Source organism: Oratosquilla oratoria, chromosome 27 (genome assembly GCF_046742065.1).
Source record: "Oratosquilla oratoria isolate Oo_2021 chromosome 27, ASM4674206v1, whole genome shotgun sequence".
NCBI lineage: Eukaryota > Metazoa > Arthropoda > Malacostraca > Stomatopoda > Squillidae > Oratosquilla > Oratosquilla oratoria.
The window spans coordinates 2,728,485-2,745,071 of NC_134803.1; the positions used below are offsets into that span (position 1 = coordinate 2,728,485).

At 42.4% G+C, this 16,587-nt stretch overlaps 1 protein-coding gene across 4 annotated transcripts in view; it reads left to right on the plus strand.

Annotated features, from left to right (window-relative positions):
* The first annotated feature begins 279 nt into the window (after window positions 1-279).
* Window positions 280-16,587, plus strand: part of LOC143039860 (uncharacterized) — a 143,062-nt gene continuing 126,754 nt past the window's right edge. For 3 of the 4 annotated variants that reach the window (XR_012967669.1, XM_076210122.1, XM_076210125.1), the window contains exons 1-2: window positions 280-551; window positions 9,447-9,628. Coding sequence is in view for 3 of the 4 variants with exons in the window: in XM_076210122.1 (XP_076066237.1) it covers window positions 295-551; window positions 9,447-9,628 (439 nt within the window). In the remaining variant the exon portion in view is untranslated. Of the gene's footprint in view, window positions 552-1,156; window positions 1,201-9,446; window positions 9,629-16,587 lie in introns of those variants that run through there. The other variant, XM_076210123.1, reaches the window with a different exon arrangement.

The window sequence follows — 16,587 nt, forward strand, 5'->3', positions numbered from 1 at the left end:
TGTGATCATATGAAATGTTGACCTAACAAACACAATGTAGTTTGCCGAGATTCATGTATTTGTTTGTTTCTCATATCTGATTTAAAGTAAAGTAATCATAGCCATTACTAAATCGTTCCAGGCATGTTTGGTCATGTATTTTGTCACAAATGTCTGAACAAATTTCTTCACTGAACACTATAATTCAACCTAGACCACACGATGAAAGTTTAAAAAACAAATAAAGTATTCACGTCGAAACTTGGCAGCCAACATACATTTTGAATTCTAGCGGGAATTGTTTCGGCTTGACCGATGTTATTTGCAGTGAACGCCTGCAAGGCGACACAGCATCTAATATTCCTCCTGCCTCTCCCGCCACACACACCGTCACAGTCTCTTCTGCCTTCTACCACGATGAGTACAAAGACCCAACTGCGCGAAGAAAGCAATCCAAATGAAGTGGACGTTCTTCCTGTCGAAATATGGGAGAGAATTTTGGAATGTTTGTGTGGTCGTGATCTGATATCAGCTGCACAAGTGAGCCATGTGTGGGGACATCTGGTGGCAAGGTGAGTAACTACTAAGGGTCGCTCGATAGTGAATTCCCATTTTCTTTCACATAACATCTTTCAGTTTAGGAGCCGTTTCTGCATGTCACTTTACCAAGCAAAATAACCTTGTAACACATTCATGTTATCTAAAATTATCTTAAATGTTGGCTGAAGTGAAATATATGACGATGTCTTTGTGGTACTATTTAGAAATAAGATTTTCGTGTGTATGTGATAAGTATGCGTCAATTTATCTGCCAAGTACTAGCAAAGTTGCTTTGTCATCCTATGTTAAATACGCATATTTTCACATTGTACGCATGTGTGCATAAAGTGATGTGAAATCACATATGCACACACACGCGTGTACTATCAGTTGAACGCTTACGTAACACATTATCCCTCCAAGATTGCACATTTTGATTGTTTTATGACATATGTAGTGATAAACTGTAGTTATTACTACCGATAACAGTAAGGATAGATATAATCATGGTAACCATGATAACGATGGCCATGATGATAATTACAATGATAACGACAATGATTGTATTGATAGTATCAGTCCAACTGTGAAATGTAGAGATCACATATTTTGCGAAACTTGATTGTGATGCGTAGTGATGCGAGTGTGACCCATGTTAGTGATGAAGGTGGCGATTATGATGTAAGCGACAGTAAAACCGTAGTTGTGCCTTTTATATGTTTTTGTATACAGTCAAAGGGTTAAGATAACTGACAGTAATACCATTTGTAATACTATTACTGATAGTGACGGTGACCATAATGAACACGACGACGCAGGTTGTAGGTTATATTTTTGTTGACATCAAGCGAATTAATTAATTTGCGACAATACTATCATTATTATTGCTGTTATAATTATTGATACACATACCAAGGGGTTCTGACAGGGGAGGTAACTAAAGTCATAGGCATGAATCCACTCTCACCCATTTCATCCCCACATACTCCATTCCCATTCACCACATTGCATGTCATCGGGATCAGGTGATTTCGGCCCAAGGTGATTTCGGCCCATCGAAAATAATCTTTTAAGCTTGAAGGCTTGGCGCCCTGGCTTGGTGCACTGTTTTTATTGACTGAGTTGGAAATTGAACTGTGTGGTCGGATGGGAGATTGATTTAGAGTTTTTATAACACTAACAGGCTAAAGTTACTGGTGGTCAGAGGTCGCATGCTTAAGCTAGGCATATACATGTATTAGTAAGCCTCCTCTGGAATATAATCAGCTGACCTCCAAGGGGAAGTTTGACGCTGGGAGTGCGCTCCCCTCCTGCATGTTCACTAATGATGTTGAACTGGGCTGGGTTGTTTAAAACAAAATTTTGCACTATCTTGGCGTTAAATCTATCTTGACATTGAACGTCATAGTAACACAGAACGTTACCATGACATTTAACATCAAGTTAAACTAACGCCAGAATTAGTTTTTTGAACAACCCAACCCTAGACTCTAAATCCTTGTGAGAAACAGTCATACTTGATCAAGGCTGGGGCCCGGCTGGGGCCCGGCTGGGGGGGGGGGAGGGTACTCATGCGCCAGGTAACAGAGTCACGTGGATGTCAACGGATGTCCGTCTGACCATGAAGACAAAAGCTGGCCTGCACCCTAGACCAATTGTGGCCAATGTGTTTTAATTATTCTAAAAGAGCGTGGTCTATATTCCATTTTTGTACACTCTAAAAACCAAGTGTTATATTAATACCTTCAGGTTTTCGAGCAGGGACAACACTTGTACAAGTGTTATTGATGTAACACTTAGTGACACCTCCAACTGTTCGAGCAGGGACAACACTTGTACAAGTGTTATGGATGTAACACTTGGTTTTTAGAGTGTACAACTTTCATTCTTCGTTGCTTTTTGGAGTATCACTCCAGAATTTGGGAATTCCCCAATGTAATGAACTAGCTTACGCCTCACATCATCACCACTGAAAACACAAGAATCCGTCAACAGAGAGGAGAGGGGGTGTAAAGGTCAGGGTTAGAGGGGGTTAATACTGATGCACTCTTAATACATAGGAGTCTGTGCATCAAAGTGCATCAGCATTAACCTCCTCTAAAGTTAACTGTAACCCTTACACCCCTCTCCTCTCTGTTGACATCCTACGACTGGAAGGGGAGTGGACTTCTATGGCGGGCTTAAGAAACAACTCATTGATAATCATTTATTTATATTTATTTACACTATAAAAACAAAGCTCTTATTTTTATAAAAAAAAAACATTACACAAGAAGCTCTTGATAAAATTATAAAAATATAAAATTTACTCAAATCTCAGTTCATACAACTTGTCTCATACAGGTTGTTTCATTAAAAAACAAAGTTCTCAATTCATCATTCATAGTTCAAGTGTTCATAGCGCAGTCAGTCGCATCACTTCCCAGTTGGTGCATATATTCTCGCACAATTTTTCAATAGTTCATAGGCATTTTTTAGTCCTTTCTCGTATTTATCCCAGGCATCGTAGATTCTCCTTTGTGTTTTGGCGTAAACAGTTCTTTGATAACGTTTCAGCTTCTTAGCGCTAACCAGCTTCACTTGAACAGGAATCAAATCGGCTTCGTTGGAAAGGAGGTTGACTAGTGAGTAGAATGGCATGTTAGGGCCAGTGGCGGATCCAGGATAAAAATTTGGGGGTGGCTAACCTGAATTCCTTCCTCTGAGTAGTCTGGTGTATCAGAAGTCTGAGGTATGCTTAATAATGTTTTTCAGATTTTTCTGTATTTTAGACATATATAATAGAATGTATATTCGTTTTATATTGTTACACGCTTGTGCTAGTCAGTGATAAGGCACTGGCACGCGTATACTCTCGCATAGACAGAAATTATTGCAGGATCCGTGTGTAGTGTTAGTGCACATGGACTCATGGAAGTAATAAAAAATAAAAGTAGCTTTAAAAACAGAAATACAAACAAAAACGTGTATGAACTTCTGAACCTGTTAATAGAAGTATCTAAATTACATTAATAACACAGCATTATTCATGGAATCTCACATGAACATCAACCTCCTGTTTTTTTGGGCAAATGCATTGATTACACTGTCTATTTCAATGTTTATTTTATTGTGAACGCCGAGTAGCGCCAGGCCGTTGAGGCGATCTTGACCCATAGTATTCCTTAGGTAGGTCTTCAGTCGCTTCAGGGTTGAAAATGGACGCTCGGCCTCTGCGTTCGAGACTGGGAGCGTGATCAAAACTCGGAGGAGCTTGGCCAGGTTCGGATACATTCGGATCTGGGCGTGGGGAAGGGCATCTCCAATGGATTCGAACTTCATTGTTGTTGAATACCAGCGCTCTGCTTCCGCCTTCACGAGGCTCAAGGTCTCGATGTCAGCCTCATAAACCTTTGCCGCTTCCAGTACAGTCGCAACATCTCCGTCAGCGCTGCTGAGCAGATTCTTGATCTTGAAGACAACAGGAATAGTATCATTCCCGAACCGGGTCTGCAGCTCAGTCAATACATGGTCGAGGAATGGGACATATACAGATCTTCGGTAATACTCCTCAGCTGTCTGGAAGGGTAAATTCGCTCGCTGCGTTTGGCGCTTGCAAACTCGAGGTACAGGAATGGTGTCGTGTGATGAACCGATCTCCTGGAGGAGCCCCTCTGCCTTCTTGAAGATGTCCTGGAAGCTGGTCAGTGCACCTTCCCGGGTCTTGTTTAGATGCGTCACCACATCACCAATCGTAGCGTACGCTGAGACTAGATCGACCATAGGGGACTGCAGGGCTCGATCCTTCCGGTATTGTCTAAAGTACTTGAAACCGTTATTCTTGAGCAATTGGTAGATTACCTTGAGTACCATGGGATCATTTTCGATAATCAATTTGGATTCCGTGAAAACCACTCAACATATATGCCTGTTGCTCTCTTACATGAATATATTGCAACTCGACTATCTAATAAAAAATATGTGCCGCAGTTTTTCTAGACATTAAAAAGGCTTTTGACACAGTTGATCATAGTATTCTATTGATGAAAATGGCTGAGTACGGAATAAGAGACTTTGAACTTCAGATGTTTCAGTCACATTTATCTAATCGTAATCAAGTTGTCTTATTTAATGGGTGTAAGTATGAGGGTACCTCAAGATAGTATTCTAGGTCCTATTTTGTTTTTGATTTACATTAACGATATCTATAAAGCCTGTGGTATTCCTGAATACTTACTGTTTGCAGATGATACTTCTTGATTGATTGCTTCAACAACACAAAACAATCATATAGGTGACAATACAGGTATGTTAAACGGCCAACGAACGTGGTATATCTCCTTTCTATCCCTTTTCAGCGCAACTGAGACACAACCCTGGCAACCCTACAACACGCGCAGCACAAGATAGATGGAATTAAACAAATGCTAAACACAGCACAATTCGGCCCAAATACCGCACACATGCTGTCAGTTTCAACCCCCAGACCTGGCAAAACATCAGAAAGTACTAAAATCGATTAAATGACATCCTTACAATGATTCATGGAAGAATTTTTTTTTGGGGGGGGGGGGGGCTTCAGTAGAGCTGATTTCTAAAAGTCCTTTTTTCTAGTGTTGTAGCAATTTATAGACTCATGGTTTGGACACATGGAAAGAATGAGTGAAGAAGGGATGTGGAGGGAGTGAACATGAGGGGACGTCCTAGGATGAGATGGATGGATGGGGTGAAGGGGGCTTTGGGGAAGAGGGGAATCTCTGTTGAGGAAGGACAGAAGAGAGGGGTGAATGGTTGTATATGGAAGATGTTGTGATGCATAAGGTGGAATGGACGGGGGGATGGGGGTGAGGTAGTGTGCATGAGCAAAATTTTGACGCAGCCCGAAGGGATTTCTCCCCGTCCTCTCCTTTATATGGGGGGACGGAGAGGGGGGGGGGTGTCGCCGATTTAATGAAGCGGCCTTGCTGTGGATGTGCTGTGTCTTGCGACACTGCTTCTGACCCAGAGCAGTGGACAGGGTGCAGGGATGACCCGTCATCTAGGAGGTGCTAAGATGGGAGGGAGGGTGGAAGGGTGTGGAGTATTTTCGGGGATGGAATAGGTGGGAATGATTTATATGCCTTTTCCTTTTTGGCTACCTCCCTTGTAAGGGGGAAAAAGCCTTGGTATATGTATGTATGTATGTAGCAATTTATTTATTTTATTTATTTATTATTATTTTTTTCTTCTAACAGAGCCATACAAACGGGGTTGAAAAAAGTGCATGGTTTCCAAGCTCATTTAAGCTCTTTTAGTTTAAGGTATACCTTAATTACCTAGTCAATATACAACTAATTAATTAAACAGCGTGGACCCAAAGAGAACCATCTATACAAATTGTAAATTGTCAAAGGGAAATTTGAAATTACCATGTATTATACTAGAGATATTTTCTCTGATAATTAGGGTATATAAAAAGGATCCTATAAAAAATAGAAGTGTGTGAACGAAACAATAAAAAACAAGTTAAACATATTGAGCACCTTGCGGGAAATTGTAAAATTTGTCAAAATGCACGTAAATTTAACTGTACATGTATTTTATAACTGAAGCACTGAGAATTAAAACCCCATATGTCACACTTCAATGGTCAATTGTCTGCACTCATTAAAGGAACCGCTAATTTATGTTATCAATTCACTATCTCACACTAAAAGTGATAAGGAGCGAATGACGTCAATGAGCCATTGTCTGCACTCATTAAAGGTGCCACTAATTTATTATATCAACTCACTATCTCACACTAAAAGTGATAAGTTGCGAATGACGTCAATAGTCCATTGTCTGTACTCATTAAAGATGCCGCTAATTTATGATATCAACTCACTATCTCACACTAAAAGTGATAAGTTGCGAATGACGTCAATGAGCCATTGTCTGCACTCATTAAAGGTGCCGCTAATTTATGATATTAACTCACTATCTCACACTAAAAGTGATAAGGTGTGAATGACCTCAATGGTCCAATCCTAACAAGGCGTTGAACCTCCCCTTCCTAACATTGTTATAACTGTTTTACACATTGATATTTATGGACGATCTTGGCACCCCCAGAACCATAGAAACATTTACGCCATTTTAGCAGACATACAAAAAAAAAAAAAAAAAAAATATATATATATATATATTAATAATAATGATTAATAATAATAATAATAATTAATAATAATAATCTTAATAATAATAATAATAACAATAATAACAACAATAATAATAACAATAATAATAATAATAATAATAATAAAATAATAATATAATAATAATATAATAGTAATATAATAATAATAAAATAATAATATAATAATAATAAAATAATAATATAATGATATTAAAATCATAATAATAATAATAATAATAATAATATGATGATGATGATGATGAACCCTGACCTTTCGTATCCCATGGCGGAGCTTCTAAAAAATGTTCAATCTGTCTTAAGAAACATACACAACTTGTCGGAGGGTTCGCCTAATACGGGATTAGATGAAATTGATATATAGATCTTCCAATGTTGCGTGAAGCGTGCTTGGGGACTAGTACAGTCCTTTTGAACCATCACCATGTAGCATGGTCGCTAACGTCTTGGCCTCGTGATTTTCGACGCACGGGTCAGGGTTCGTATCCCATGGCGGAGCTTCTAAAAATGTTCAATCTGTCTTAAGAAACATACACAACTTGTCGGAGGGCTCGCCTTATACGGGATTAGATGAAATTGAGATTAGATCTTCCACTTTTACGTGACGCGTGGTCGGGGACTAGTTCTGTCCTTTTGAACCATCACCATGTAGCATGGTCGCTAACGTCTTGGCCTCGTGATTTTCGACGCACGGGTCAGGGTTCGTATCCCATGGCGGAGCTTCTAAAAATGTTCAATCTGTCTTAAGAAACATACACAACTTGTCGGAGGGCGCGCCTAATACGGAAATTAGATGAAATTGAGATTAGATCTTCCAATGTTGCGTGAAGCGTGTTCGGTGACTTGTTCAGTCCTTTTGAACCATCACCATGTAGCATGGTCGCTAACGTCTTGGCCTCGTGATTTTCGACGCACGGGTCAGGGTTCGTATCCCATGCGGAGCTTCTAAAAATGTTCAATCTGTCTTAAGAAACATACACAACTTGTCGGAAGGCTCGCCTAATACGGGATTAGATGAAATTGAGATTAGATCTTCCAATGTGTCGATAATGGTGGTCGTGGACTAGTTACCTCATTTTGAACCATCACCATGTAGCATGGTCGCTAACGTCTTGGCCTCGTGATTTTCGACGCACGGGTCAGGGTTCGTATCCCATGCGGAGCTTCTAAAAATGTTCAATCTGTCTTAAGAAACATACACAACTTGTCGGAGGGCTCGCCTAATACGGGATTAGATGAAATTGAGATTAGATCTTCCAATGTTGCGTGAAGCGTGGTCGGGGACTAGTACAGTCTTTTTGAACCATCACCATGTAGCATGGTCGCTAACGTTTTGGCCTCGTGATTTTCGACGCACGGGTCAGGGTTCGTATCCCATGGCGGAGCTTCTAAAAATGTTTAATCTGTCTTAAGAAACATACACAACTTGTCGGAGGGCTCGCCTAATACGGGATTAGATGAAATTGAGATTAGATCTTCCAATGTTGCGTGAAGCGTCGTCGGGGACTAGTACAGTCCTTTCGAACCATCACCATGTAGCATGGTCGCTAACGTCTTGGCCTCGTGATTTTCGACGCACGGGTCAGGGTTCGTATCCCATGGCGGAGCTTCTAAAAATGTTCAATCTGTCTTAAGAAACATACACAACTTGTCGGAGGGCTCGCCTAATACGGGATTAGATGAAATTGAGATTAGATCTTCCAATGGTCCGTGAAGCGTGGTCGGGGACTAGTACTGTCCTTTTGAACCATCACCATGTAGCATGGTCGCTAACGTCTTGGCCTCGTGATTTTCGACGCACGGGTCAGGGTTCGTATCCCATGGCGGAGCTTCTAAAAATGTTCAATCTGTCTTAAGAAACATACACAACTTGTCGGAGGGCTCGCCTAATACGGGATTAGATGAAATTGAGATTAGATCTTCCAATGTTACGTGAAGGGTGGTCGGGGACTAGTACAGTCCTTTTGAACCATCACCATGTAGCATGGTCGCTAACGTCTTGGCCTCGTGATTTTCGACGCACGGGTCAGGGTTCGTATCCCATGGCGGAGCTTCTAAAAATGTTCAATCTGTCTTAAGAAACATACACAACTTGTCGGAGGGCTCGCCTAATACGGGATTAGATGAAATTGAGATTAGATCTTCCATTGTTTCGTGAAGGGTGGTCTGTGTCTAGTACAGTCGTTTTGAACCATCACCATGTAGCATGGTCGCTAACGTCTTGGCCTCGTGATTTTCGACGCACGGGTCAGGGTTCGTATCCCATGGCGGAGCTTCTAAAAATGTTCAATCTGTCTTAAGAAACATACACAACTTGTCGGAGGGCTCGCCTAATACGGGATTAGATGAAATTGAGATTAGATCTTCCAATGTTGCGTGTAGCGTGGTCGGGTAATAGTACTGTCTTTTTGAACCATCACCATGTAGCATGGTCGCTAACGTCTTGGCCTCGTGATTTTCGACGCACGGGTCAGGGTTCGTATCCCATGCGGAGCTTCTAAAAATGTTCAATCTGTCTTAAGAAACATACACAACTTGTCGGAGGGCTCGCCTAATACGGGATTAGATGAAATTGAGATTAGATCTTCCAATGTTACGTGAAGCGTGGTCGGGGAATATTACAGTCCTTTTGAACCATCACTATGTAGCATGGTCGCTAACGTCTTGGCCTCGTGATTTTCGACGCACGGGTCAGGGTTCGTATCCCATGGCGGAGCTTCTAAAATTGTTCAATCTGTCTTAAGAAACATTATTATTATATTTTCCTTTACAGATTGTGTCGGCTGAGATGCCGTAACCAGCTGCCCCCACGCCTCCTCGAGGAGCTGCAGCACGAGGTCGAGTGGAATTACAGCTGCCGCATCTCTTGCTTAGATGGCTGCGGCTACCTCCATCACCATAACCACCATCAGCGTCTTCCGGGACAAATCAAGGAGTATGATCCCGGATGCGAAGGTGAGTAGGGTTTTGTTTGGGAGTGATGTTTGTAAACTGTTAGAGTATTGGAAATCCGTCATAAATGAGTGTCAGAGAAATTGATGGAGATTGGAGGGCCAGATAGATTTTCTTTATTGATATTTTGTTTAATTTTATTTATTTATTTGGTTTTCCATCTAGGGTATTGGCTGGATATTATTGTGGGGTTAAAAACCTGCTCAGTAGCATTTAGCTGATATTTTATGGTCTATATGGGGTGCCCCTATGGACCAGAGCCACATATCATTTTGTGATAAAGGAAATCTCTACTCATAGAGAAATGATGATACTTTATTATACTACGACTGCCCTCCATTATGCTCTCTCACCACTCTTGATACTGTCCTGTACCACTTCTCTGAATATTCATTTCCTTTTGTCGCCAAATCCTGTGGTAGAGGAGAAGAACACTGTGACCAAGAGTTCCCACTTGAGTCATAAAAGGCAACAAAAGTGGGGCAGGGATAGGACTAGGCATTCTTCTTTCTGTAGCCCCAAAGGGGACATTCCTAAAAAAGTAAAGGCATAAGAGGGTCTAGGAGGAGCTTCCCAACCAGAACCCTAAGGTTTGGGTGTTTTAATGTGTGTGGATGTGGTACAGATGAGAGTAAAAGGGAAAGATAGGCAATGTGTTTGTGAGAAGAAAAATGAATGTGTTGGCAATGAGTGAAACTAAGTTGAAAGGGAGGGATGAGTTTGGGAATGTAGTTGGGTGTCAGGAGTGAAGAGAGGACTAGGGAGAGAAGGGGTGGCTATACTAGTAAGTGAAGTGATAGGTAAATGCATGGTGGAGTGGAAGGTTCCCTCAAGGTTACATACATATACATATACCAAGGCTTTTTCCCCCTTACAAGGGAGGTAGCCAAAAAGGGAAAGGCATAAAAACACTCCCACCCATTTCATCCCTAAATACACTCCACACCCCTCCCACCCTCCCTCTCATCTGAGCACCTCCTGGATGACGGGTCATCCCTGCACCTTGCCCACCGCCCTGGGTCAGAAGCAGTGTCGCAAGACACAGCACATCCACAGCAAGGCCGCTTCATTTAATCGGCAACCCCCCCTCTCCGTCCCCCCTTGCATATAAGGAGAGGACGGGGAGAAATCCCTTCGGGCTGCGTCAAAATTTACTCACACATACTACCCCACCCCCCCGCCCATTCCTCCCCATGCAATCACAACATCATCCATATACAACCATTCTCCACTCACCTCTGTCTTCCGTCCTCTCCCTTCCTTCCTCAACAGACATTCCCCTCTTCCCCAAAGCCCCCTTCACCCCATCCATCCACCTCATCCTAGGACGTCCCCTCATGTTCACTCCCTCCACATCTGCCTTCCATACCTCTTTTACTAGTCTTTCTTCACTCATTCTTTCCATGTGTCCAAACCATCCTAATATTCTTTCATCAACCCTACCTCCCAGCTCCTTTTTCACCCCTGTTCTCCTCCTCACCTCCTCATTTCTCACTCTATCCAGCCTAGTAACCCCCACCATACTTCTCAGACACCTCATCTCAAACACATTCAAACTCCTTCTCTCTTCTTCTCTTATGTTCCACGTTTCTGCCCCATACAGTGCTGTTGGCACAATCACTCCTTCATACAGTCTCCTCTTAGCATCCATTCCCAAATGTCTATTCCTCATTACACTCTTTAATCCACCAAGGCATTTACTCGCTTCTCTCAATCTACATTCTACCTCCACCTTCACTCCACCTTTTCCTGCTACACTTGCACCCAAGTATCTAAAACTATCCACTTCCTCCAGTCGCTCTCCCTTAATGTTCACTTCCAGTCTACTGCCACTTTCACCCTTGTACATCTCATCACCTCACTTTTACCACATTTATCTTTAGCTTTCTTCTATCACATACTCTCCCAAACTCTGCCACCAGCTTCCTCAATCCCTCCTCTGACCCTGCCACAAGCGCAGTGTCGTCCGCAAACAACAGCTGGCTCACCTCCCACTTTTCTCCATTTTCTTTAACCATCTCCAATCCCTGACCCACTACCCTAGCATTCACCTCTCGCACCACCCCATCCATGTATAAGTTGAACAGCCAGGGCGACATAATGCATCCTTGACGAAGTCCCACCTTTACTTCAAACCACTCACTCTCTCCATTTCTAATCCTGACACAAGCTCTACTACTCTCATAAAAACTCTTGACAGCTCCCAAAAGCTTTCCTCCTATCCCATAAATCTGCATAACCTCCCACAGTGCCTTTCTGTCTACCCTATCATAAGCCTTTTCCAGATCCATAAAAGCCAAAAAACATCCTTCCCCTTTCCTATAGCTTTCTCACATATCTGTCTTACCACAAAGATCTGATCTACACAACCTCTACCTGTCCTAAATCCACACTGTTCCTCACCAATTACTCCTTCTGTTCCTCTCCTAATCCTCTCAATTAAGATCCTCCCATAAGCCTTCCCTACTACACTTAACAGGCTAATCCCTCTGAAACTACTACATTCACACTTGTCCCCTTTTCCTTTGTAAAGAGGAACTATACAGGCACTTCTCCAGTCCTCCGGTACTCTACCCTCTCTCCAGCAAACATTAAATAACCTCACCAACCAGTCCACCATCACTGAACCTCCCTTTTTCAGACATTCTGCATGGCATCCATCCAACCCAGGTGCCTTACCTGCTCTCATCATCTTTATAACTGCCTTCACCTCATCCTTCCTTATTTCTCCTCCATTCTCCTCACTCATCACTCTCATTTTCTTCGCATTTCCCACTGCAGCTATCTTTCCTTCCCTATCCTCCTTCACATTTAGCAACTCCCTAAAATATTCTGCCCATCTTCCCCTTACTGCCATCTCTTCCATTATCATCTCACCATCTGCACCTTTTACCTTTTCTTCTCTACTTGATTCTCATCTTCTTCCTCTCTTAATTTCTTTCCAAAACATCTTTTTATTACTTTCAAAATTTTCTGTCATACTCCTACCCCATTTCACATCTGCTCTCCTCTTTGCCTCCTTTACCTTTTGCTTTACTTCTCTTTTCTTTTCTTTGTACGTCTCATATGACTCCCCCGTCCTCTTTTGTAACCAATCTGTGAATGCTCGCTTCTTCTCTTCTACAACCTTCTTTGTTTCCTCATCCCACCATTCACTACCCTTTCTTCTATTTCCCCCTGTCCTTCTTGTTCCACACACCATCCTTGCACACTTTAAGACTCCCTCCTTGAACCATCCCCATTCCTCCTCCACACCCATCTCTGCTCCATCCTTTACTCCCTCCCACTCCTCCTTCAGCTTCTTTTCGTACTCCTTCTCCTTTTCCTTTTCATTCAAGGAGTTCACTCCCTACCTTTTCTCCCTTTCCTCTTTCTCCAACTATCCTCCACTCTCAGCTTACCTTCCCCCAAAAAATGATCTGATATTCCCCCACCCTCTCCCCTTAGCACATGTACATCCTTAACTCTTCCTATCATAATCCTATTTACCACTACATAATCAATTAACACTATCTACCACCCTTCCCTCCACCACCCTCTCCCATGTGTACTTATGCTTGACTTTCTTCCGAAACACTGTATTTGCTATCATCAACTCTCTTTCTAGACACATTTCCACCATCAACTCTCCACTATGATTCTTTCCTGGAACTCCACACTTCCCAACCACTCCATCGATTGGACCATTTCCCACCCTAGCATTAAGGTCTCCCAGTACTATTACATTGACATTTCTTCCTAAACCCTCTATGCACTCATTTAAATCTATCCAAAAGGTTTCCCTTTCTTCCACGCTCTTCTCACTGCCAGGCCCATATGCACTTACAAAGACCCACATCTCCTTTCCCAGTTTCACCTTCATCCACATTATCCTTGAGGAAACCTCCTTCCACTCCACTACCTGTTTACCTATCTCCTCACTTACTAGAATAGCCACCCCTTCCCTCCCTCGCCCTCTCTTCACTCCTGATAACCTCCCACTTACACTCCCAAACTTACACTCACCCTTCCCTTTCAACTTAGTCTCACTCAAAGCCAACACATCCATCTTTCTTCTCACAAACATACTACCTATCTCTTCCCTTTTACTCTCATCTGTACCACATCCACACACATTAAAAGACCCAAACCTTAGGGTGCTGGCCCGAGGCCCTCCAGCACCCCTTATGCCTTCACTTTTCTTTTTAGGTTATATGCCCCGTGGGGCTACAGGGAGAAGGATGCCTAGTCCCTCTCCCCGTCCCTTTCTTTTCGCCTCTTACGATCCAAGTGGGATACTTGGTGGCAGTATTCTTTTCCCCCACCACAGGGAATTCCCCCATCACAGAAAGAGAATACTCAGAGAAATGGTACAGGACAGCAACAAGGGGTTGGGGGACAGCATAACGGAGGGACAGTCGTAGTATAAAAGTGTCATCATTTCTCTATGAACAGAATTTCTTCTATCATAGACAAAATGACGTGTGGCTCTGCTCCGTAGGGGCGCCCCATATAGACCCTAAAGTATCGACTGCATGCTACTTTGCCACAGTAACAAGCAGCCAATACCCCAGACGGGGTCCCTCAAGGTTAATGCGGATAAAGGTGAAACTGAGAAAGGAGAAGTGGTTTTTTGTATGTGCATATGGGCCTGGTAATGAAAAAAGTGTAGAGGAAAGGGAGGCTTTTTGGATAGATTTAAATGAGTGCATAGTAGGAGTAGGGAGAAATGTCAATGTAGTGGTATTGGGAGATCTTAATGCTAGGGTAGGAAATGAACCAATAGATAGAGTGGTCAGAAAATGTGGAATTCCAGGAAAAATTTGTAGTGGAGAGTTGATGGTGGAGATGTGTCTAGAAAGAGAGTTGATGATATCAAATACAGTGTTTAGGAAGAAAGTCCAGCATAAGTACAAATGGGATAGGGTAGTGGATGGAAGGGTGGTAGAGTTTTAATAGACTATCTAGTGATACCCAAGAGAGGAGTAGGAAGAGTCTTAGATGTACATGTTCTGAGGGGAGAGAGTGGGGGAATATCAGATCATTTTTAGGTGGCAGGCAAGTTGAGAGTGGAGGATAGATGGAGAAAGAGGAAAAGGACAGAAGGTAGAGAGGTGCTTAAAGTAAACTGCTTAAATGAGAAAGAAAAGGAGGAGTACAAGAAGCTGGGAGAGGAATGGGAGTGAAAGAGTGAACTAGGAGTGGAGGAGGAATGTGGATGGTTCAAGGAGGGAGTCACAAGGTGTGCAAAGTTGGTGTGTGGAACAAAGAGGATGGGAGGAAATAGAAGGAAGGGTAGTGAGTGGTGGGATGATGAAGCAAAGAAGGTTGTAAAAGAGAAGAATGAGCTTTCACAGATTGGTTACAAACTATACAAAAAAAAAAAAAAAGAGAGAGATAAGTGAAATAAAACATAATATAAAAGAGGCAAAGAGGAGAGCAGATGTAAAATGGAGTAAGAGTATGACAGAAAATTTTGAAAGTAATTAAAAGATGTTTTGGAAGGAAATTAAGAGAGGAAGAGGAGGCGAATCAAGTAGAGAAGAAAAGGTAAAAGGTGCAGATGGAGAGACGATAATGGAAGAGAAGGCAGTAAGAGGAAGATGGGCAGAGTATTTTAGGGAGCCGTTAAATGTGAAGGAGGATAGGGAGGGAAAGGTAGTTGCAGTGGGAAGTGCAAAGAAAATGAGAGTGATGAGTGAGGAAAATGGAGGAGAAATAAGGAAGGATGAAGTGAAGGCAGTTAAGATGAGAGCAGGTAAGGCACCTGGTCTGGATGGATGTCATGCAGAATGTCTGAAAAAAGGAATTACAGTGATGGTGGACTGGCTGGTGAGGTTATTTAATGTTTGTTTAAGAGAGGATAGAGTGCCAGAGGACTGGAGGAGTTCCTGTATAGTTCCACTTTACAAGGGAAAAGGGGACAAGTGTGAGTGTAGTAGTTTCAGAGGTATCAGTTTGTTAAGTGTAGTTGGGAAGGCTTATGAAAGGGTCTTGATTGAGAGGATTAGGAGAGGAAGAGAGGGAGTAATTGGTGAGGAACAGTGTGGGTCTAGGACAGGTAGGGGTTGGGTAGATAAGATTTTTGTGGTAAGACAGATATGTGAGAAAGCTTTAGGAAATGGTATAGATGTTTTTTGGGCTTTTATGGATCTGGAAAAGGCTTATGACAGGGTAGACAGGAAGGCACTGTGTGAGGAATTGCAGATGTATGGGATAGGAAGAAAGCTGTTAAGAGCAGTCAGGATTTTTTTTTAGAGTAGTAGAGCCTGTATTAGAATTAGAAATGGAGAGTGAGTAGTTTGAGGTAGAGGTGGGACTTCACCAGGGATGTGTTATATTGCCTCGGCTGTTCAATTTATACATGGATAGGGTGGTGTGAGAGGTACATGCAAGGGTAATGGGTCAGGTATTGTTGTAAGATGAGAGGAGGGATTGAGGAAGTTAGTGACAGAGTTTGGGAAGGTGTGTGAAGGAAGGAAGTTGAAGATAAATGTGGGTAAAAGGTGATAAGATGTAGAAGGAGGGAAACTGGCAGCAGACTGGAAGTGAGTATTAAGGGAGCGAGACTGAGGGAAGTGGATATTTTTAGATACTTGGGTGAGAAAGTGACAGAAAAGGGAAGAGTGGAGGTGGAGGTAGAATGTAGATTAGGAGAAGCAAGTAAATGTCTTGGGGGATTAAAAAGTGTAATGAGAAATAGACATTTGGGAATGGAGGGTAAGAGGAGATTATATGAAGGATTGATTGTACCAGCAGCACTGTATGGGGCAGAAACACAGAAGATAAGAGAGAAAGAGGGGAGGAGTTTGAATGTGTTTGTGATGAGTTGCCTGAGAAGTATGATAGGGATTACTAGGTTGGATAGAGTGAGAAACAAGGAGGTGAGGAGGAGAGTAGGGGTGGAAAGGTAGTTGGGAGATAGAGTTGATGAAAGAATATTGGGATGGTTTGGACACATGGAAAGAATGAGTGAAGAAAGG